Below are 21,911 nucleotides of genomic sequence, written 5' to 3'. Positions count from 1 at the left end.
GTTATACTGACCTGGTTGTAGGGAGGACGTTTAGAAGAGGAACTGGAGCCAGAGACTATGACCCTTGCCCAGGGCCAGTTTCTCTCTACTCACTCCACGCTCTCAGCCCAGCCTCCAAACACTAACTCCACTGGCTCCTAAATGTATATAGCTCAGGGTGCCAGGTTCATCTCAGGTGTGTCCCTATAGCTTACAGAAATGGCCCTTTTACTGGAATGTGGCCGTCTCTGCAGACAGCCAGCTTCCAAGGAAGACTCACTGAAGAGCCAGAGAGTTTTGTTAACGGCTAGTACAATGCCTGCCACATGGGGCTCCCTTGTGAATGTGGATGACCATATCAAGTGAAAAGTAAGGCATGCTGGGTAAGAGAGAAACAACCCACGGTTGCCTTTAGTTGTTTGAAGGGACCATCATGGAAGATGATATCCACTCATTGATACTTTCTTCAGAAAATACCCCTAGAGTTCCCACTCTGTGCCTAACACCAGGCTAGGCAAAATAAAAAATAAGAAAATAAAAATAAAATTACATACACACACACACATATATATAACACAAGTATGGCTTTTCATTACTCTTTTGCTCCTTGTTGCAGTCAAATACTTGGCAAGTAGCCATTTAATTAGGAAAGCTTTCTTTTGGCTCATGGCTCAGAGAACATAGCCCATCACAGCAAAGGCGACATGGCAGCAGGAGCGAGTCACAGCTGTGGCAGGGCATGTGCTCACATCTCAACAGACCGAACAGCAGAGAAAGAGAATGCAGGCACTGGGCCAGCTGGCTTACCCCTTGTCTCTTTTTTTATTCAGCCCAGAATCTCAGCCCATAGGGTGGTGCCCGTCACACCCAGGGCAGCATCTTCCCCTCTCAATGCAAACCCTCACACCTAAATGTGTCCCTCCCGCCGAACTCTGAATCCGGTCAAGTTGACCAAGAATACTAACCATCGCATGGCCCTTGACTAAAGAGGGATGGAAAGATGCAGCCTGTCTTCAGGAACAGGGCTTTTCAAATTTTACCATGCAGAAGTCGTGGTGAAATTCCATTGTCTAAGGTGGTGCACGTTCAAGCTCCTAGACAAAGCAAATATGTCAGGCACTAAGGTGATGAGAGAGAGTATGAGCTTGGGTAAAGAGTGGTCATGATGAGCAACAGGGCAGCTTCTTTTCTTCCCTCTCACTCCAGGCTCCATTGTCCACAGACCAGAGCTCTGGCAGCATCTGTGTGGCCGTGGGGGGCAGGGGGAGTGATGGCATCCAGTGATGGGTTTCCTTGGCATGTGATGACAGCAGTAAGCCAAAGGGACCCAAGATGTTCTGCTTACTCTTGTCTTTTCAGACTGTGCTGGGTGCAAAGAGGAGATCAAACATGGCCAGTCACTCCTGGCACTGGACAAGCAGTGGCACGTCAGCTGCTTCAAATGCCAGACCTGTAGCGTCATCCTCACCGGGGAGTACATTAGCAAGTGAGTGCCTCTCTCTTCCCCTCCCTGGGCTTCCTGGGTTTCTGCATCATCCTACAAGGCCTGTCCCACTGTCCTCTCCTGAATCCCCAGCATCGCCTGCCATCACATCCAATGGAAGCCACAGTGGCCACACTCCCAGCCTCTTTCTACATTTCAGTCCTTCCCATGATGCACTGGTGGTTTTCACCTGCAGTTCCTTCCCTTCCTTCCATATGCCTCCAACTCAGAGATGGCTCCCCTTGATTCCCGATCTCTGTCTCCCCATTACTACCCTCAGACTGTTCTGTTTCTTGCACAGGCTACCGCCATTCATAATTATATATAGTAATGCATATGTTTTAATTTTTAATAATACTACTACTACATTTACTGAGCTTTCACTATGCACAAAGAACTAACAGGCAACTTTGGATGGACTATGACATTAAACCTCCCATGACCAGGCATAACATACACCTTTGATCTCAACACTCAGAGACAGATTCAGAAGCATCTCTGTGAATTCAAGCCTGTCCTAGTGAGTTCCAGGACAGGCAGAGCTATAGAGAGAGACCTTATCTCCAAAAACAAAATAAAATAAAATAAAATAAATAAAACTCTCATTGGACAGAGACTCAAAGGAGTGAGCACCTTGCACAGTAATAGTTTTACTCTCTGTCCCTCCCTGGGCAGGGGCTTTGATTTAGTTACTGCTGTGTTCTCAGCCATTAGCACAATGCCTGACCCAGAGTTGGTATAGTTATTGCACAGATTTGAGATAGGAGGAGATGGAGGGTAAATACAATTATCAGGCAAGAGGACTCAACCTCGGGGACTTACACACAGCAGCTTTGCATAAGTTCTCTTCAGGCCTCAATGCTAGTGAACACACACACACAGACACACACACACACATCCAAATACCAAAAGGTAACTGTGATCAAGACCCTTGGCACTTTGACACTTCCTGATCCCATACACTTCCTCTGCCCCTGTCTGCCCCACAGTCAGGAGGTAGTGAGCCTGTAGAGCTACAGTGCGCGTGGTGTCTACTGAGACACATTCAATAAAGGAGACAAGCTACGGACAGAAAGGACTAGGGCACCAGGGGCTTGTGGAAAGAGCGTGTGACTTACAAGTATCAGACATGAGTGACTGAAGCCCAGTGCGGCACACTTAAAAGGAGCAATTGGTGTCGGCCTCAGACAAGCTATGTCAAAGGTATACCAGGTTCCTTGGGGGAAAGAGAGCACCAGGTTTTTTGTTTTGTTTTGTTTTGTTTTCGAGACAGGGGTTTCCTATGTAGCCTTGGCTGCCCTGGAACTCATTCTGTGTGTAGACCAGGCTGGCCTTGAACTCACAGAGATCTGCCTGCCTCTGCCTCCCTGAGTGCTAGGATTAAAGGCATGTGCCACCATACCCAGCTTGTATGCCCACTTCTTAAAGATGTTTTCAGCACTGCAGAGCCTCGCCCCTCCCCCTTTTCTCTCTCCATCCTTCCCTCCCTCCTCTGCTTTCCTTTTACTAAATTTATTCCCCAGGCAGATGAAGGAGCAAAGAAAACTGCCAGTGGTGCCTAGGATCAGATCATCAGTTTAGCAAGCCTAGCAAAAGGAGAGGTCTTTCTCCAGAAACTGCAGCCGTAGTCCTGTGGCTGCCCCTGACTCAGCTACCTTGCTTCACCTGCCCATTCCTGCTTACACACTAACTTGGGGCAACCCAACCCTAAGGCAACTCTTGTGACACTTGGAAAGGGGTGGCCTCCAAAGGAATGCCCAGGTATTGCTGCCTGGGGAAAAGGAAATAGCTGCTAGCCAAACATACCTGCCTGTGTCCACGGTGCAAAGGCGGGGGGGGGGGGGGCAGGTTTGAATAGCCAGAGAAAGAAAGAGTCCCTTCTAAGTAGCCGCAATGACATCCAGAATATGTGAGAGCATCATGGAAGGTTTGAGCTGGGCCTTGAAGGCTGGATAAGATTCAAAATACAGATTTGGAGGCAGACTCCTAGCCCATTAAGGGCATAAATCTGGACATGGGTTAAACCCTTCCATCCTGTTTGGGAGCTCAAGTGTGTACACAGTGTGAGGCAGAAGGACAGGCTGCAGAGGTGAGCTGAGCTCGAGCCACTGACAGCCCTAGATGCCGGGTCAGTAGGTCTCAGGCACTCCCCTCTAAGCATGCCAAGTTAGGAGTGTCTGTGGGAAGTCACCAGCCAGTAATCGTTGGTCCTAGGTCAGAATTCTCTGGGGGCAATAGGGGCTAGCACAGAGCACTGGAGCCCTAGCCTAGAGCATCAACCTCTCTGGGTCTCTGCACTCTGTCTCTGAGCCCCTCACCTTCTGCAGCAAAGGGACAGGAGTCATAAAGCTATTACAGATGCTCAAGGCAGAAATCCTCCTGCCTGTGTGACCTGGGCCAAGGACTTGACATCTCTAAGTCTTAGTTTGCTCGTTTGTTAGTAAGATGACTCTGGAGGTCTATGTTCCATATCTAATAAGGACATACTAAATGCTCCCTTTCCTCTCTGCCTCTGTTCATAATTATGTATATTTCCAATTCCCCAAGGCATCCCCAGCCCAGGAATTCAAGCACAGTTGTGTTGCCATCTTTACCCACATCAAACTTTTTTCTTTGCATAGTTTCTCACACTTACACCCACAGCATAAGAACCTGGCTAGAGGTCGGGGAAGTTGAAAGAGCCAGAGAGGTTTCTTGGGCTCACTGACGAGCTGCTTGAACATCAGGTGATGCTGACTGCCTTGCTCCCAGGTAGGGCTCCAGCTGGAGACAGAGCAGCTGTGTGCCTGCTTTTCAGGCCTATCTGTCTGAGCCACGTTATCTTATGCCCAACAGTGGGAGAGCAGTCTCCTTGAGCACTCTCATAGCCATCATGGTGATCACTGCTTTCCCAGGGGAGGCAGTGAGCCAGGTTCTGACTAAATCCTAGCATATACTGAGCCAATTTCCGTCAATCCTCATGAATATGTGGGGAGAAGCTAGACCACCTGGGCTTGACCCTCAGCTGTAAGCAGTCCTGGAAGGCCTGAGGAAGTGACTTACCTTTTCCATGCACTTGGGCTTTCTCATTTGCACACTGGGAAATTAGTAGTATTGGCCTCCCTGGACTGCTGCAACGAATAAATGAAGCGATCCGTGTGAATCACTATCATTGCAAAAAATGCCCACTATTGGTTAGCTGTAGAGAACAGAATAATAAACCATAGCAGGGCTGTTGAGGTAAGTCGGTGGGTGAAGATACTTACCAGATGAGAGTGGTGTCTGAGTTCAATCCCAAGTCTGATCTCTGGAACCCACAAAGTGGAGAGAGAGAACCAACTCCACAGTTATCCTCTGGCCTCCACATGCCTGCTGTGGGACACCACACAACAGACACACAGACACACACACACTGGGTAGACACACAAGTGTAGACAGTGCTCATGGGAGACTTCTAATGTGCTGGTCCATCAGCTCAACCCAGCAGTTCTCTCCATTACAGATAAAAAGTTTTGGCTAAAGGAGGAACACTTGAGGGTCTGTAAGAAACTGATCACATCATCACATCCTGGAAGAGAAACCAGGAAGGACTAGAAGGAAGGGGAAGACATTTTCCCTTATGCCTTGAGAAAGCTGGACCATACACGAGCATTACATTTTCTATAGACAACAAAATGCTGTGTCTTTAAATAATTTTCCAAAGGGAAGCAGAGGGGTCTGGAGAACCCACGAGGATGGGGAAGGGAGAAAGAAAAGATACCTAAAGTGACAGCCCAGAGTTGTGGTCCCATCGTTGCCTAGGGACCCTCACCAAATGCAGGTTTCCACAGGTTCTCTTTAGCAGTCCATCTGAGGGGCAGTTTGCATTTGAAAAGCACTCCAAAGACCCCAGTCTTGGCCATCACCACAGACCACGTCCTGGACAACTGCTCCTTCCCCATTCTGCTTACTTTCTCCTCCTATGTGAACTTTTCCCCTGCAGGGATGGCGTTCCGTACTGTGAGTCTGACTACCACGCCCAGTTTGGCATTAAATGTGAGACTTGTGACCGGTACATCAGTGGCAGGGTCTTGGAGGTAAGTACAGCCGAGTAGCCATGTACAAGCAGGATAGCCTGTGACTCCAAAAGTCGTCACCTAAGAAGAGAAAGTCACCCAAGCCCTTCCCCCGACCCCCAACATTGCTTTAACCTCCCAGAGTTTGCTTACTGCATAGCCCTGATTAGCTAACCTTGCCAAGGTCTGAGTACCCCCAAAATAGAATAATTCTTGGACAAAATAATTCTTGGTTCAAAAACCACTGTGCTGGAAAAAAAAATGAGTTGCCTCTTTGGATTCAGACTCAGACAGATTTCTAAGGAGTAACAATTAGGATTTTCCTCCAGGCTCTGCCTCGGGATGGAAGCCCTTTTTATGTTTTAACTGCTTGGTAATGTGCTGATTTAAGAACCAGCTTGTCTAGCAGCTTGCTCTCTAAACCCTTCTTTGCCTGGTCCATCGCCATGGCAACAGCTCTCCCTAGCCTCTGATACGCAGCTCTCTCTGCCAGTGACAGACAACCTCCAGCCCCTTGCTGAGTCCTTGGCCTTCCCAGCCATTCTTTCCACACTCTTTGGGGCTGGAAGCTGCCTTCTCATACTTTGGGGCCACCTACCTCGAGAAGCTCAGTGCGAAGGAAAAATAATAGCCCAAGGATAGGGACAATTGAGTTGTGGCATGTCTCTACTGCTAATTCATAATCCTATTTCGGGTGAGAATCTTTGTATCTGTAAGGGCTCAGTTTTGCATCCTGCAGTGGCTGAGGAATTACAGGCTGGTTCGGCTACTGTAGGCAGAATTATCAACACTGCCAACTGCTTGTAGTTGTCATGAGGACTAAGTTGAGGGAGATTCCACAGCCACGTGTGGGCTGGGCAGGAGCTCATAGCAATCAGAAAAGGTCTATGTGAGGAGATGCCCAGAAGAAAAACTCTGAGGAGGATGAGGTCAGTATATGAAAAGCTAAGAGAGCCTGGTGGTGGTGGCTCAGGCCTTTAATCTCAGCACTCAGGAGGCAAAGGCATGCAGATCTCTGAGTTTGAGGCCAGCTTGGTCTACAGAGCAAGTTCCAGGACAGACAGGGCTACACAGAGAAACCCTGTCTCCAAAAAACAAAAAAGAAATGAAAATTGAAGGCTGAAATACAGAGTATGTCCCAGAGGGCCTTTACACATCATGTTTAGGAGCTTGGATTTTATAGTAAGTACAGGGGAAAGCCTTTGGAGAACTTTTAAAAGGAGCAGCCTGAAGCCAGGCCTGGTGTCACATACCTTTAATCCCAGGACAGCCAAGGCTACACAGGAAAACCCTGTCTCAAAAATAAGTAAAATAAAATAAAAGAGCAGTATGATAAAATTGCAAAATTTTAAAAGCTGTACTGAGTGTGGTGTGCAAAGTTATCTGCCAAAGAGAGAAAAATATACAGATGCGGGGAGTTATGAATGATCAAGCATCTCTAAGGGCCAGGGGAGAGTGCCGAGCAGAGCGAAAGGAATGCACACAGGGAAGGTTGCTGGGCCCAGGTCTCCACTGATTTGGGGTACAAGAAAAAAAGAGTCTATGTATGAGTCACTGGGCACTGTGGAATGGTGGAGAGCCTGGGCAGGAGTGGCCTGATTAGAGCTGCACCTCAGAGGAGACGGCATGGTGTTCACCAGAGGAAGCCGGAAGAGGAGCCATCAAGGAGCCACTGCATACGATGAGCCATCGCCTTTGTCTCCAGCTTCCTGGAAGTAGAAATTCAGTAGCTCAGTCACTGTGCGGGGCAACCTGAGAATTTAGGGACTGAAGGAGAAGAAACAAAGGTTGCAGCAAAGTGTTGAGTCTGGGTGACAAGAAGCTTAGTATGGCATCTGCGGCACAGGAAGTGAGAGACACCGGATGATCCAGGCGGAATCTTGGAGAACATTTGAGATGAACTGTGATTGAAATCCCAAGAAGTCGGCGAGAAGACAGACAGGACCAAAGCCTACACCCAGAGAGGCCAACATCAAAGCACTCAGCAGAGAATAAGAGTACAAGGAGAGTCAGGATTTCCAAGGCAGAGGAGATGCTGACAGAGTGGAAAAGGGCTAGCACCAGCCTTGGGAAACAGTTACCTACAGGTGGTGCAAAGAGTGGGAACTACTATAAGAGAGATAATCAAGGGTATAGGAGGAGCACTGGAGAGATGGCTCAGTGGGTAAAGTGTTTGCCTTGGAAGCACAAGGACCTGACTTTGATCCCCAGAACTCATTAAGCCAGGTGCAATGGTGCAAACTTGCCATCCCAGTGCTGGGAAGCAAGGACAGACAGATTCCTGGGGTTCACGGGTTAGCCAACTGAGTCCCAGCCAAGCCTACTCGGTAAATTTCAAGTAGTGAGAGACCCTATGTCCAAAAACCAGGTGAAGGGGCTGGAGAGATGGCTCAGGTGAAGAGCTCTGGCTGCTCTTCCAGAGGATCCATGTTCAAGTCCCAGCACCTATGTGGCAATTCACAGCCATCTGTAACTCCAGATCCAGGGGATCTGCTGCCGTCCTTTTTCTGGCCTCTGTGGGCACCAGGCATGAAACTGATGCACAGGCATACATGAAGACGAATCAGTCATACACATAAAATAAAAATGTTTTGACAAGTGGACAGTCCCAGAGGGATGGTAGCTAAGACTATCCTCTGGCCTTCACACGCATGTGCACACACATGAACCTGCACACATACGTGAACCTGTAGGTGCATGTGCACACAAGATGTGAGAGGAAAACTGAGAACACTGGGGAAGGATGGAGCTTCAGGATGCATGGTAGGACAGTTGGAGTGCTGGTCAAAATGTAGAGAAACTAAGGGGTAAGGGGCCTGAGGAAAGGCTGGTGCATGTGGTGAAATTTTTCCTGAAATAGGAATTGCTGGCTGCTTCTGCATGACTATTGGGGAAAGGCACCCAACGAGTTGTAGGGAGTAGGGGCCACAAAAGCTGAATTTTCCTTCAAGAGGAGAAACTTGATGCACACTGCAGTGGAAAGGTTTCCTAGTGGCCTCTTTTCCTCAAGCTGTGGTATTGTTCACCAGTGTGGCAGTCTCTCCCTTCAAGGCAGCTGTGACTGGGTTCCAGTTGACCCCGTTTGTACCAGCTCCTTCAGCATGTTGGACTTACTGGTTTTTTTTTTTTTCTTTGAGTTAGGAAATACATTTAGCAATAAGCTGTTGCAGCCTCATTGTTTCACAGCTGGAATTTAAAAAAAAAAATGGAGACCTAAGACAAGCAGTGCCTTTGCGAGGTCAGAGACAGAGATGAAGTGTGGGACTCCAGCCTTCTGGATCTCACACTGGTGCCTCAAGCTCTCAGCCAATCAGGGGTCAGGAGAAAAATAATTATGGCTTTGAATTCTAATTTTACCACATCTAGCCAAGAAACCTTAAGGAAGTTATTTTCAAGTCAGCCTTTGTCACTAGTGAAGACTGTCATTTCATTCCTAATGGATATGTTAAGCAGGGCTTTGTTTAGTTGGAAGGCAGAAGCTATACTCAAATCACAGGGACTGAAAAGGAAATGTATCCATTCTCATAATAAGAGCATAGGCATCATTCTGGCTTCCGGCACTCCTGGAGAATGTGGCTGATTGAAATCGCTTGAATCTTTGGCCATCTTGGCTCCACACTTTTCTGTATTGCCTTCACTCTGAACAAGTCTCTGCTTTGTGGTTGGGGCATTGGACACCAGCTTACAATCTATCAGCCACATCCCACTGTGGATAGCAAACTGCTCTTTCCTAATGGTTCAGCAAACATCTGGGAGGCTCTCCGGATAACTTCAGGCCCATCCCTGAGCCCACTGTGCCCATAGAGTTGGAATCAGCGTATTAGTGGGGTTAACACAATATAACCATATGGCCTGATGGCAGGAGGTCCAAGTGAGCAAAGCTCGGTGCTATTTCTGGAAGATGGGAAAGGATGCTGGCTAGGCAGTTGCCCAGTTCAAGGCCAGTATGTTTCCAGTATTCTGCAGGCACTTAAAACTTGTCCTCTCATCCCAACCTTCTCATCCCGTTCTGAGGCCATCTCATGACTCCTCTAGGGACAGAACACAGTGTGCCAAGTGTCAGTCCCATCCTTCCTTCCTACGTCCTCAGCAAGAACCACAACTTGCTCTTGCTCGACTTCAGACGTTGTCTGCCACTCCCGGTGCTCTCTAATATGGCCTCAGTTGGGCAGTACCAACTCTTTACTTACTTTTCTTCACTGCTTTCTTGACTTCAGTTCGTTCCTGGGTGAAATGGTTCATTACATCACTTACCCTTTGTTCCCTTGCTGGGTGCAGGCTGCCCTGGAAGCCTCACTTCTCTCCCATTGTTTTCAAAGGCATCCAGGACCCAGGATGCTGAGACAGGCATGAAGTCTCTTAAGTCTGGGGCGGGGTGGTGGAGTGTGACATTTAAGAGGATGTTCACTTCAGTATTGCTGAAGCACTGTTGCCACGATGGGGGAAAATCAGGTCCAAAAAAGGCCTATAATTGAAATGATAAGAAGACACACTAGGAAGAGGCTACTAATTAAACTGATTATCCTTGTCATGCTGCTAGAGACTCCGTCCCACAACTTCCTTGCTTGGGAAAATAGCAGGTTCCTTCTAAAGTTTGAACACAGCTTACTTTCCTGACGACAAGGACAGTTTCTCATCGGTGGGAACCGCATAAACAACCAAGAATGGAGAAAGGGGACATTGAAGGTTATTTTTCTTTTATTAGGATCTTCCCTTTTCACATTCTTGCTGAGTTTTGAGATAAAAGAGTTTCTCCAAAACAGACAGTCCAATCCCAAGAACCCCATCCCTAAAACTGTTCAGAAAGAAGGCTTCTTTACACAATTGTTTTTTGTTTGTTTGTTTTTGCATTTTGAGACAGGGGTTCTCTGTGTAGCCTTGGCTGTTCTGGACTCGCTTTTGTAGACCAGGCTGGCCTTGAAATCACAGAGATCCACCTGCCTCTGCCTCCCAAGTGCTGGGATTAAAGGCGTGCACCACCACGCCCGCCTCACAATTGTAATTTTGGAGCTAACATTCAGACCAAGTAATGACTTAGAGAAAGGGATGTCGAAACCTCCAATAGCCATCCATTTACCTCATCCCTCCCCCAAATACCTGCCCTGATAAGAAAAAGCATCCATCAAAAATGTTTCATCTTCCACCCCAGCCTCTGTGCTACTCCTCCCATTTGCAAATCCTAGGTCGGCCACCAAATTGTCCTTGTACAGCAGGCCTTTGGGGAGAGGATTCTAGCATCTAATTCAGAAGTGTGATGGGGCTTCACACTGCTACCAGTTTCCAGGGAAACCTTCAAACACAAACATTCTCAAAAGCCATTTCCTTCCCCCTTCCAAAAGAAATTTGGTAACTACACTCATTTCCATGTTTAAATGAAATATAGAGAAGAAAGGTAAGAAAACTGAATGGATTTACCAAAGCCAGGTTAGAGTAAGCCAGGATCACTGTGAGAGAGCCAAGTCTAGACTAGGTGTTAGAGTGCCCTAGTGGGTCCTGCTTCTCACATAATATAATTTATACACTGAGCCCATTAAAAAAAAACTGTCCTTCATAAGCTATTCTCATGATTTTTGCCATGTTTGTAAACTTCATACCTAATACTTTAATCCATCTTTAAGTTGACTCACATAACAGACAACTGGTACAACAACATAGCAGGAAGAAAAAAAAAAAAAACCAAGTCATTTGCCAAATTGAAGACAACCCAAAATGAATATAGTTCTGGCCAAATTTTCTTGTTTGTGAAGACTCCAAGCCTCGTACTTGTTCTCATTCTTAGAAAAATAGATGAGTGTGTTTCAGATAATGCTCAAGATTCATGGCCCTGAATTGGTACATTTCCCTTGGTAAAATCGGAACTCAAACAGGGTCAAAAGGATCGATCTCTCTCTCTCTCTCTGTCTCTCTCTCTGTCTCTCTCCCTCTCTCTCTCTCTCTCTCTCTCTCTCTCTGTCTCTCTCTCTCTCTCTCTCTCTCTCTCTCTCTCTCTCTCTCTCTCTCTCTCTCTCTCTCTCTCTCTCTCTCTCCCCCTCCCCCTCTTTCATTATTCAATGTTATGAAGTCTTAAGTTCATATAGTAGAACTTGCAATCATCTTGGCCATCACTAGCATTAGGGGGCCCACACTTGGGGACGTGCTGGCAGTCCTCAAAATGGCATTTCCTTGTGGGCAATGAGGATGGTGGAGTAGTAGCCTCTGATTCCCTAGAAATCCCCTGAGTTTTTGTCAAGATCCATGAAGGAACTACTGAGCTCTCGGTGGGCTCTCGTATGGTTGCGGATGCCCCTGGGCAGCCTCCCAACCAACCACAGGGCTATAGAGACCCCAACACCACCAATATACCCAGGAAGTGTTCACCCACCAGCCCCTACCAGACAGTAACCTCGGCTCTGATGCTATGCTCCATATCCTGATCTCCACAGGCAGGAGGGAAACACTACCACCCCACCTGTGCCAGATGTGTGCGCTGCCACCAGATGTTCACTGAAGGAGAGGAGATGTATCTCACAGGTAAGCAAATCTGACCCTCTCCTTTCTGAGGGCATTCTGATAGGCTCACGGTGGGGAAAAGAGATACAACCTCCTTCCGTTTCTGTACTGTCTTTGCTGTTGGCCTGTCCTCAAGATTGCAATTAATTCTCTCCTCTCTGGGGTGGATGAGGGAGGTTGCCGGAGTGGCTAATATGAAGTGACATGTAATCTGCCTTCCATCCCCGTGTGCCTCCACCGGCTGCTCCACTGGCCTGCTTCCCTGGCAACACTCTGGGCAAATGCCTCTGGCTCCACCTGGGGGTGAGAGGTTGAGCTGTACAAGGGGTCAGAGGACCTCAGAGGAATGTCCATGCCCCTGAGTCTACACAGCTTCTACCTGCCCTGTTCCATCCTCTTGTAACTCCCCACATCTCAGAGCATCACAGCAGGCTATCTTGTTCAGGGATCCCGAGTAAAAGACACAGTGGCTTCCCCTCCCAGAGCTAGTCCTGCCCCAGGATTCCTCCCTCACTGGCCCAGTTATCTCCAGACTCCCCTTATCCCCAGTAGTCACAGTGATATTGGGTCCGCTCCTCTGAGAGGCTCTTCCAGGCCCCTCCCACTCCACTGGTTTGATACAATCACTTCAGCCTCTCACCAAGGCACCAAAGCTTGTTTCTAGGCTTGAACAAGCCGGCCACCTAAGCTGCCAAACCAACTTCACGTTAGCCGTTACTTCTGGGGGCCCCTCCTACGTGAAATGTCTGTAGGGCTGGGCAACCCTACAGCCCAAGGCAGGAACTAGCTCTAACGCAATACAATAACCACATGAGTGACTGTCGGCCATGACAAGATGTCAAGGGGAGGGTCCAGTGGGAGTCATGCCAGGAAAGGGGCCCTACAAAAAAGGCCAAGCGCACTCCTGGCAAGCAGCTGACAACTGGTGTGTTCGCTTCTCTTTATCTCACTGTTACCAAATTATTTGACAAGAACATCTTAAGGAGGGAAAAGATTTCTTTTTGCTCAATCCAGTCCATTGTAGTCAGGAAGGGTTTGTGGCATAGGACCTTGTGATGTGATGTAGGCTATTTATATCATGGGAAAGAAAGCAAGGAGCAAGGCCTGAACTGGGATTCAGGCTATAACTTTCAAAGGCCCACTTGTAGTGACCTACTTCTACTAGCCGGACCTCACCTCCTAAAGGGACCACAGCCTCCCACAGCACCCAGCTGAGAAACAAGCATTCCTAGCGTGAGCCTATGGTGGACATCTGAAATTCAAACTGTAACAGCTGGTGCCTTGGTCTGTTCAGACTGCAAAACGAACTAACATAGACTGGCGGCACATAAATGATACGGGGAAAAATTGCTCACCAGGAGGCTGGCAAGTCCAAGATCAAAGTGCCCGTAGACTTAGGATCTGGGGATGGCCTAGTTTCACACCAATGCTACCTTCTTGCCGCCTCCTGACATGGTAGAAGGGGGGAAAGTGGTCACCCGAGACCTATTTCATAAGAGTATTGATCTCAAACATGGAAATTCTGCTCTCATGACCCAACCACTTCCCTAAAGCCCCCTCCTCCTAATATTGTTATATGGGAGGAAGTGAGTGTAGTGGGCCCAATGTTAGGGCTGAGAGGCAGGGAGAAGACCAACAACCCTTAGACAAATCAGAGGGAACCAGGTACAAGCAAAGTATAAGAGACTCCAGGGATTCAGAAAGTAGGAGATTATGAATGATGCTGGAAATACCAGGATGTTAGCTGAATCAGCATGATTAGCCTTGCTGAGAATGCACAAATAGCCTCTTGGGAGAAAATTGAGATTCCTTCAAGGTTTCCCCAAAAGGTAAGCCCTGAGTCCAGGGGAAAGTTACAGGGAGTGAGTCTTCTTATGAATTTTGTCCTCACCACAGATGCTATCAGCCGCAAAGTCCCTCAAGCTGTACCTTGTTTTGTGTGCCCAAGGCAGAGTTTCTGAACCTCAACACTGTTGATATCTGGGGCTAGACGATTTTTTGGTATAAGGATTGTCTTGTACACTGTGGAGTATTTGGTAGCATCCCTGTCTATGCCCACAAGGTGCCAGTAATACACCCCTTCCAAAACTGTCTCAGATGTTACCTAATGTTCCCTAGTGTAGGGATCAGGACAAAATCATCCTCAGAGAGACCTGTTGGCCCAGAGCTATTGAACAGAAGCCTGTGCCGTCCACTGGGAGTGCTGGGCAGGGCTTCCTCGGTGAGCGTAAATAAAGAGGCCATTCCAAAGATTCGGAGACTCTGTAAATGATTCCTTAGATATAGTCATCATCCAGGGGCATTATTGGAGGGGGAAGGATGTTGCTTATATGTAGGATGTATAGAGATATAACTGTATGTAAAATTTGTATAGATGAGGGAGAAGATACCGAAGTGTGCAGAGCAAAGAGGAACCTGGCCTGAGATTTCCTCCAGGCTCTCTCCAGCTTCCCCCATAGGACTCAGACCCTGGCTGATATTCAAGTCTGGTCCTTGTGTCTCCCCCATGATCACAGATGCTCCTCCATTGATCTGAAGGGATTCCTGCTTTAGGGCCCAATGTTACAAGTCTCAGCAAAGCACCCGGCACTAGGATGGGAAGTTGGCCCTTGCATTGAGAACCTGCTGTGCAGTGTTCCTTTCACCTTCTCGGCCTCCTGGTGTTGAATCTGCCCCTCACACCTACATCCCCACTTATGCACCACTGTGGACAATCAACATCTTTACATTCCTGCTTCGATTCCAAATCCTCATCTTTTTCCTTTGTTAGTTTGGCCTAGACAACTTCAGATTGAGTCGTCGTCGTCGTCGTTATTGTTGTTGTTGTTGTTGTTGTTGTTCTAAATCTCTTGACTCTCCAGACTTGTTTAACAGCCACGAGTTAGGAACCTCAATGACCCAACTTCCCACAGATGCTGAAGGAGTTAAGCAATGGAATCAAGCCAGCAGCTCTGTGATCATGAGGCAGAATGCACTGTAGAACCTAAGGCAGAAATGCCTTCTTGGTAGTGAAGAAGAGCTGTCACCCTCTCCTTAATTATCCCTGCTCCTACCCTTCTGGCTCCTGGGAGAGTGGGAGTAATTGCAGAGTATGAGAGATCCTGTCTCAAGGGGTGCTGAGTGATCAGGAATGAGAGGGCTTGGGGCCATGGGTGCTCGAGCCATAACGAATCTGACTGGGTGTCATGTGTGGGTGGCAGCCACCAGGAGTTTCAGTTACCACTGGGAGCTGAGCCTAGAATACACTCACAGAGTACTAGCTAGTACTGGCAGTACAGGGGTGGGATGAGCCAGCTGAGAGCTGAGTTCGAGTATCAGCACTTCCACTAACAGGCTGGGATCTTGAGGCATGGCTCCCTCTTCTTGGTCTCTTCCTTCCCTTGTCAAGTGAGGCTGGTATCACTCTCTCATTGAACCACTCCAGTGACAGTCACACTGCTCCAGGCTCTGTCTGCTTGGAGATGAGTGAAACAGGCATGTCTGTTTGCCCTGCTGGAGTTCAGTGTCAGAAAGGAGAGACTGGTGTTAACCAAGCAGAGGCAGTAATATCAATAGCAGAGTCGGGGGAAGGGCTCTGTGGAGAAAGTCTGGCAACAGTGGGAATGTGTCAGAAAACCAAGAGGCCAGAGGAGGCTCCTCAGTAGATGAGACATTTCAAGCCAGGACCCTGAGCATGAATAGGTGGGGGAGGGGCAACGAGAAAAGGAGAACCAGAAGCTGTGGAGACAGTAAGGAGTGCAGGAGTCCCCAGGTGGAAGGAAGCCAGCCTCCCATGGTGAGGAAACCTTACAGAGAGAGCAGACACACACCTCAGGAACGCTGGAGGATAGGACCGATGTTAAGGTGCTGAGAGTCCTCAGAGCAGGATGGGGGGGCGGGGAGACAGGGACACAGAGAGTGTCAGGGCCCACACAGCTTATAGTGGGGAGGGGGGATCTGTAACAGGACAGGCTGGTTCTGGCAAATGATCCCTGGAGAATCTTTGGTTCATTAGTTTGCGTTTTAATTGCTGTGCAATGGCGTTCTGATGAGCTCCACTTGGGAGCTGTCTGACGTCTATCTTGGGGACTTCTGGGGCCTCTGGAGACTAGAGCAAGTTTCCTTTTCTTTATTTTAAGTTCTGTTGCGCATTCTGTCTTTCAACTGTTTCTGTAAAGAGGCCAGACTTCTAATCTGTTTGTTATCCAAACCCTTCATTTGGGCTTCCCCAGGAAATTAGGTCACTGGTCTTAATGCAACAGAATAAAGCCGAAATACTTCAGGTTCAGGGCAGAATTTACACTGAAGCCACAAAGGCCGCAGTCGCTGCAGAAGTGGGTGGTGGGCTGGGCTCTAAACGTGGTGGCCTTGCTCTCCTCAGTCAAAGAAGAAGGGTGCAGTCTTCATCCAGCCTTCTAGCTGCACCCTGTGCCACCCCCTCCCTGCTGCAAGGATCTGTCTGAGACAGTTAATGCCAGAATGCTTAAGGTCAGCTCCTATCATTTGCATATTCAATGAGTTCACTTTGAAATCCTGGGTCAGACCCTACTCATATGAGTCCCACCAATGTTAAATGTAAGAAACACAGTGATGACCATGCGTCTTCTCACTGTTGCAGCATCCACTGCAGTCAATTATGGTACTTCTGTGCTTTGCCCGAGAGACCTCTAGCTGGTCCTCCAACCTCCCCTTTCCATTTTGCCTTAGGAGTATTGGATTTGTGCCACTGAGTACATCCAAGGTTTTTTGTTTTGTTTTGTTTTGTTTTGTTTTGTTTTTTTTAATGTGGATTCCAAATAAGGAAGTTAAGCAACTAGGCTTGGGGGCACTAAGCTATCTCACTGGTCCCCATGTTGATTTTTGAGACAGGGTCTCTCACTGCCTGGAACCAGTCAAGTAAGGGAAGGTGACAGGCCATTGAGCTCCAGGGACCTGCCATTTTCTGCCTCTCCAGTACTGGGATTGCAAGTGTAAACCACCACGCCTGGCTTTTTCACACAGGTTCTGGGGGTCAAACTGAGGTCCCCATGTTTTTGCACAGCAAGCATTTTACCAATGCCCTCCTCTCCCTGCGCCCTCTATTTCCAAACTCTTGAGTGGAGGTTCATAGCTGGCCTCCTGAATACTGTGAATCTCCTGAAAGTGCTTGCCAGGCACCATATAAATATAGATGTTCCTCCAGAAAGAAAGGTCTGTATCTTTCGTCTGATCTTGAGCAGAGTGTGTGACCCAAAAATAATGTAAAGAGCCTCGGTTCTGTGTTACTGCAAACCCCCACGGATCATGGGGCTGCCTTTGAGAGTTACACCAAGCCTTCTCTGTAGAGCTGAGGCTATTTCAGGCCCCAGTCTTCTTTAGCTCAGATGACACAGTGCCTGGTAGTGGGAGGCATGTCCCAGCACAGCTGGAGGTGCAACTGACATTTAGCAAAGGCCTCCTTTTCCTGACGGGGTCACTCCGACAGGTGCACCAGGCCAGTAGATGTCCCGCTGCAGACATGCACTTGTCGTCTCACACTATGCAGGCGTGCACTTGTCCCACACTATGGCCCACCAGCCTACATTCTTGCTCTCCAGATCTCCTCCAGCCACACTTGCCGAGGCACTGTTGCCAAGCGGGCTGCTAGCATTCCATGCTTCGGGATTACTACTTCCCGTTGGCTTTCCCTAGTGACAGTTTAGGTTGTAGGAGCTATGCTTAAAAACTTAAAAACTCATGTTTCCCCAATCCTGCTATATAATTTTAGATTCTTCAAACATATCTTATTCTTTTACTAAATTGCTGCTTCCTCTAGTCTGTCTGTACTAAGCACGTTTCATTTTAAATAGAGTACATTTTAATTTTTGATGAGCTGCCTTCCCCCCCCTTCAAGATTTTAAGAGTTACTTAAACATCTTGAATCACAGAAATTATTACAGTGTGGTATTTCTAACGTCTGTTTCCAGCTTGTTCGGATCAGGTCACTGCAAACGCAAAGTGATGTGGCCATTTTCTCATCAGCCACATGCCACTTTTCCTTCACAGCCAATTTGTTCATGTTGGTCAAAAGTAGGTCCAGAGCAGCAGTTTTCCCAGTTGCTCCTTCTATTTTCTAAGAAACAAAATTGCCTTCAGGGCAAGTCAAGAATGTGTCAGGTACTCAAGTCTCAGTCTGAGGAGATGTTTTTATTGCTCTGGACTTTTCAGGTGGCAGAAACTCAACTCCAGCCACTAGGGTGGAAGGGGAGGAATTGATGGCTGGTAGGGCTGTGAAGCATCTAGAAGCAACTTCCTTGAGGGGCCCTTGAGTGTCCCCAGGCTGGTCTTCTCTCTGCCTCTCTTTGAGTTGGCCTCATGCTCATTCGGTGGAAAGGAGGACATGGCTGGCCCCTAGCCAGCATCTGTGCAGAGAAGTGACATTCCCACCTGAGCTCAGCAAAGGAGTCCCAGAGAGGGTCTAATGACCTCACTTGGGCAAATACCTGGCCCAGTCCCCGGGTGGAGAGCTAACAGTGAACAAACAACTAAGACACCCACGTTCCTGGGGCCTCAGCTTCACCACCACAGAGGTCGGCTATGAAGAGCAGCTACAGGATGCAGGCTCAGTGCACAGCCAGGTACCGCTAGCTCTGACAGTCAGGGGTGGCTGTGCCCTAGGATGCAATGCACACATCAGTGATACACTGTGTCGGTATTGCCATCATGACGCTAAGAGCACATTAAGGAGCCAAGGAGATGACTCAGCAGATAAGAGCTCTTGCCTTGCAAGCATGAGGATCTGAGCTTGAATTCCCAGCACCCATGTAAAAGCCAGGCATTTGGTACATGTGCCCATAACTTCAGCATAAAGGACTGAAGACAAACAGTTCCCTGGGGCTTACTGCCAACCCAGCTAAAATGGTGAATGTTTGGTTTAGTGAGAGATGCTGTCTGTCTCAAGGGAATATGGCAGAATATCTTCAGAAGAGGATATATGCAATATCCTCTTCTGGCCTCTACATATGCACACACATCTAGACACACACACACACACACACACACACGGAAGAAAGGAGAGCGGAAGAGGCAATAAGAGCACTTAAAAGGCTGAGGTAAGCATATCATGAACTCAAGGCCACCTTGGGCTACATAACAAGACCTTGTTGAGAGAGAGAGAGAGAGAGAGAGAGAGAGAGAGAGAGAGAGAGAGAGAGAGAGAGAGAGAGAGAGAGAATGGGTTTAAATAAGGCTCTGTATATTTTTTCAGTAAGTGTTAGCTGCCTTTATATTATCATTATTATTTTCTATTTGAGTACGGCTGTTGTCAAAGGGCTTTTGAGTATATAGAATGAAGTCAGTCCCAGACACTCTCTAAATGTTTTATAATAAAGCTAGGGAGGGGCAGGGAGATAGCTCAGTGGGTACGAGCATGTCATGCGCAAGCATCTGAATTTGAATCCCCAGCATCCACATTAAAAGCTGGCCATGGTTGAGGAACAGAACCCAGTATCTTGCTGGCTAGCCAGCCTAGCTTACATAGCATGCTTCTCATTTGGTGAGATCCTGTCTCAAAGGAATAAGACAGAAAGTGATACAGGAAAATACCTAACATCCTTGTCTGGCCTCTGCATGTACCCATGCACCCATGCACTCACATGCATGCTCCACATCACACATACACACACACACACACACACACACACACACACACACACACACACACAAATAGTAGTAGTAGTAATAGTAGTAAGGGCCAGAGAGATGGCTTAATGGTTAAGAGCACTTGCTGCCCTTACAGAGGATTTTATTCCCAGCTCTCACATGGTAGCTCACAACCATTGCAATTCCATTTTCAAGGGATCCAAATGCCTTCTTCTGGCCTTCACATGTACCGTGCACACACATGGTACACATCCGTACATGCAACCAAAACACTCATGCACATAAAAAAGTAAAAATAATAATAAATATTTTTTGTCCTGTCTCCACCTTGGACCCGTTGGACCCACATAATCCTCCTCATCATAACATCAGTAAAGTCTCACGGGAGAAACAATAACAGGAGAAACGTGACTACCTATTGCTTGGCTCATCCTAAGCATTCAGGTCATTTCCATCACTGTCCACATCCCCTGAATCACTGGACACTCAGTCCTGCTGTGTGCCTTGCCTCTTTTCCTCCTTGGTACCTTCCACAGTAAACAGGTTTGTGGTTACCAAATATTTTTCTCCCTCTACATAAGACCACTTCCTCATGCCAAGAGGGTGCAGTGGCCACCATACCAGGCTTCTGTTCAGCAACTCCACCTGCCTAGCCATTCCCCTTTGTGTCCCCTTTCACTTGTTTTGGGGAACATAAGCAAACTTCTACTCACCCCAGATAAGAGAACTAATGAGAGACCAAAGTATGGATAGCACAGAATTATAACTCGGTTAGCCAATGAGTTTTATTGGGATTACTTACAGGAGTACGGGTTACTCACAGGAACAGAAATGACCTAATGACAGGTGCATCACCAAAGCCCACCCCAGCATGAGTGATGGCTCACAAAAGCTGGGAATCTCAAGTGAACTGCAGTTCAGTTAAAGAGTCTCCTTCTGGGGGCTCTGGGGGCTCTGGTGGCCTGAGCCTCTCCCAGGCAGCTTGGCTTGTCTATAAGTGTCTTCCAGCAGTCCTTACTACTTATGGAAGCTTGGGGATAGAGACAGCTGTTAAACCTGATCTGTTTTAGGGACTTCCTGGAGCTTCCTGGAGCTATTGAGGTGTTTACTTCCTGTCATTAAGAACTTCCCTCCAAAATGGAATGTTTTCACAACACCCAAGATGATAACAATGCTCCACATCACATACACATACCGTGACATTGGCATGCACGGCAGAGCCAAGGAAGAGCTTGCTCAGTGACAAGAAAGCATGAAGTGCTCTGTAGTCTGCAGAAGCCGTCCACTTCCTCTGGGTTATGAGGTGCCAGGGGCAGGGGGATGTTCTTTTTCTTGAGATCAAAATTCACATAACATCAAATTCACCATTTTAAAATATATACTTAAGTAGCTTCCAATCCACTCACAATGTTGTGCAGCCACAGTGGGCTGGGCCCTCCCAGGTTGATCACTAATTGAGAAAATGCCTTACAGCTGGATCTCATGGGGCCATTTCCTCAACTGAAGTTCCTTCCTCTAGCTTGTGTCAACTTGACACAAAACCAGCCAGTCCAATGCCTGTGCATGTGGTTATATGTACCTGCGTGCAAATGTCTGCGAAAGGCCAGAAACGCCTGATTCCCTGAGGCTTGAGAGTTACAACCGTGAATCGCCTGGTGTGGGTTCTGGGAACCACACCCAGGTCATCTGAAAGAGCAGCAAGTGCTCTTAGCTACGGAGCCATCTCTCTGGCTGTGAATAGAGTTCTAAGGTCATTGCTGGGTCATGGCACAGAGGTAGTGCTACTGCCATGGAGGCAGCGTGCAGAGCAACCTCACCCTGCCCTGAGCAATCTGAAGAAGGAACCTGTTGAGGCAGAATTCCCTGCAGAATCAGAAACCTGAAACTCAGCCACCTGTGAGAAAGGCTGCACGTCAGCTACTGGGAGGACCATGGCAACCCACAGTGTCTAAAAACACTCAGATCCAAAAGTGTTTATGCTGTTCTGGCTCAGAATTTTAGACTGGCCTACTTCTGACTGACTGATTCCAGTCACCTGTGTATTTATCACTCCTGGGAATTCTGTAAGACAATGACACCAGATCCAGCTCTGACATTTTTAAATTTTTATTGATTTAGTTGTTTTCTTTCCATCCCAATCATAGCCTCCTCCCTCCTCTCTTCCCAGTCCTTCCCTCTCTCCCTCTTCCCCCTATACCTCCTCCCCTACCCTTCACTCTGTTGCGAGTTTTTTGATCAGCTCTGACATTGAATGGCAAGGCCCAGCAGAGAGGTGGGTGGGATCCTAGTGTCCCGTCAAGCCCAGATGTTGCAGGTCTGTGGCATGC

The 21,911-nt window shown here is 47.9% G+C and overlaps 1 protein-coding gene across 6 annotated transcripts in view; it reads left to right on the top strand.

The window, feature by feature from the left end:
* The window catches only part of Ablim3 (actin binding LIM protein family member 3), a 117,532-nt gene that overhangs the window by 63,548 nt on the left and 32,073 nt on the right, over positions 1 to 21,911 (top strand). For all 6 annotated transcript variants that reach the window (XR_007832462.1, XR_007832461.1, XR_007832464.1 and 3 more), the window contains 3 exons: positions 1,339 to 1,465; positions 5,424 to 5,517; positions 11,919 to 12,006. Coding sequence is in view for 1 of the 6 variants with exons in the window: in XM_051163385.1 (XP_051019342.1) it covers positions 1,339 to 1,465; positions 5,424 to 5,517; positions 11,919 to 12,006 (309 nt within the window). In the remaining 5 variants the exon portion in view is untranslated. The remainder of the gene's footprint in view (positions 1 to 1,338; positions 1,466 to 5,423; positions 5,518 to 11,918; positions 12,007 to 21,911) is intronic.

Source organism: Acomys russatus, chromosome 20, assembly GCF_903995435.1.
Source record: "Acomys russatus chromosome 20, mAcoRus1.1, whole genome shotgun sequence".
In the NCBI taxonomy this organism is placed as follows: Eukaryota; Metazoa; Chordata; class Mammalia; order Rodentia; family Muridae; genus Acomys; species Acomys russatus.
This window is presented reverse-complemented; position numbering and strand designations above follow the sequence as displayed.